We start from the raw sequence: 1,047 nt of genomic DNA, 5'->3' as shown, positions 1-1,047 counted from the left end.
GTAATACAGGGCCGTGTCCTCAGCCTTCAGGCTGCTCATTTGCAGATACAGCGTGTTCTTGGCGTTGTCTCTGGAGATGGTGAATCGGCCCTTCATGGAGGCAGCGTAGTATGTGCTGCTGCCACCATCAGTAATATATGAGACCCATTCCAGCTCCTTCCCCGGAACCTGGCGGACCCAGCTCATCCAGTAGCTACTGAAGGTGAATCCAGAGGCTGCACAGGAGAGTCGCAGAGACCCCCCGGACTGCACCACGTCTCCCCCAGACTCCACCAGCTGCACCTCACACTGGACACCTGCGAACAGAGACATGTCAGGGTCAGGAAACTGTCTCACGTCCCTGTTCCTCACTCATTGCCACTCACGTACTCAGTGTCCCTTGTTCCCCATCAGTCACCTCGTAAAACAGCGATGAGGAAAACCCAGCTGAGCCCAAACGCCATGGCGCGGCGTGCGTGTTCAGACCTGATCCCGGAATGGGGACTCCTGGGAATCGCGGGGCTGGGCTCCTGTCCCAGAGTTGCAGGCTCGGGCCTGGGCTGGCTTTTATCGGCAGAGGGGCCCTATTTGCATGTGCTCTGACTGTATAAAGAGCTCTGGGTTTGGGGACCCACAGAGAGGGCAGAACCCAGGTCAGGTGTGCTTGTGTTTGGGCCCGTGGTTGCAATGAGGACATTTTGTAAAATATGCCTTTTATTGTGACATGTGTTACTTAAACACTTATCACCATCATCTTATTGCGTTTTACTCATGCACGTAAGTCATGTGATGTGATATCATTTACCTGCATGACAGGTGAACAAGGCCAAACAGGACCACAGATCTTGCTGGTGTCGAGAGCTCACATGTATAAGAGTGAACTCATGTGTGTGGCCTGCACACTGCCCACTGCACCCCACTGCTCCCCTGGGCCACCTCCAGGACAGAGGGGATGTGCCCAGTGAGGTGCAGGTCTCCGTCCTGCATGAGCGCGTGTGGGATTTGCTGCCTTCTAGTGCTAACGGAGAGCACGTGCGAGAACCAGGGTCACAGGTGTATTGCAGGCGT

General features: G+C 55.1%; 1 gene segment (V, D, J or C); it reads right to left on the bottom strand.

Annotated features, from left to right (window-relative positions):
* LOC105309768 lies at positions 1-506 on the bottom strand (the record flags this gene model as incomplete). The annotated part of the segment is given in 2 exon segments: positions 1-296; positions 398-506. Coding segments are annotated over 2 exon segments (342 nt in total), but the record flags the coding sequence as incomplete, so codon positions are not given.
* Between the last annotated feature and the right edge of the window lie 541 nt (positions 507-1,047).

The sequence above is a fragment of the Pteropus vampyrus genome, unplaced genomic scaffold (assembly GCF_000151845.1).
Source record: "Pteropus vampyrus isolate Shadow unplaced genomic scaffold, Pvam_2.0 Scaffold845, whole genome shotgun sequence".
NCBI lineage: Eukaryota > Metazoa > Chordata > Mammalia > Chiroptera > Pteropodidae > Pteropus > Pteropus vampyrus.
Note: the sequence above shows the minus strand (reverse complement) of the source record. Positions and strands in the feature narration are given on the sequence as shown.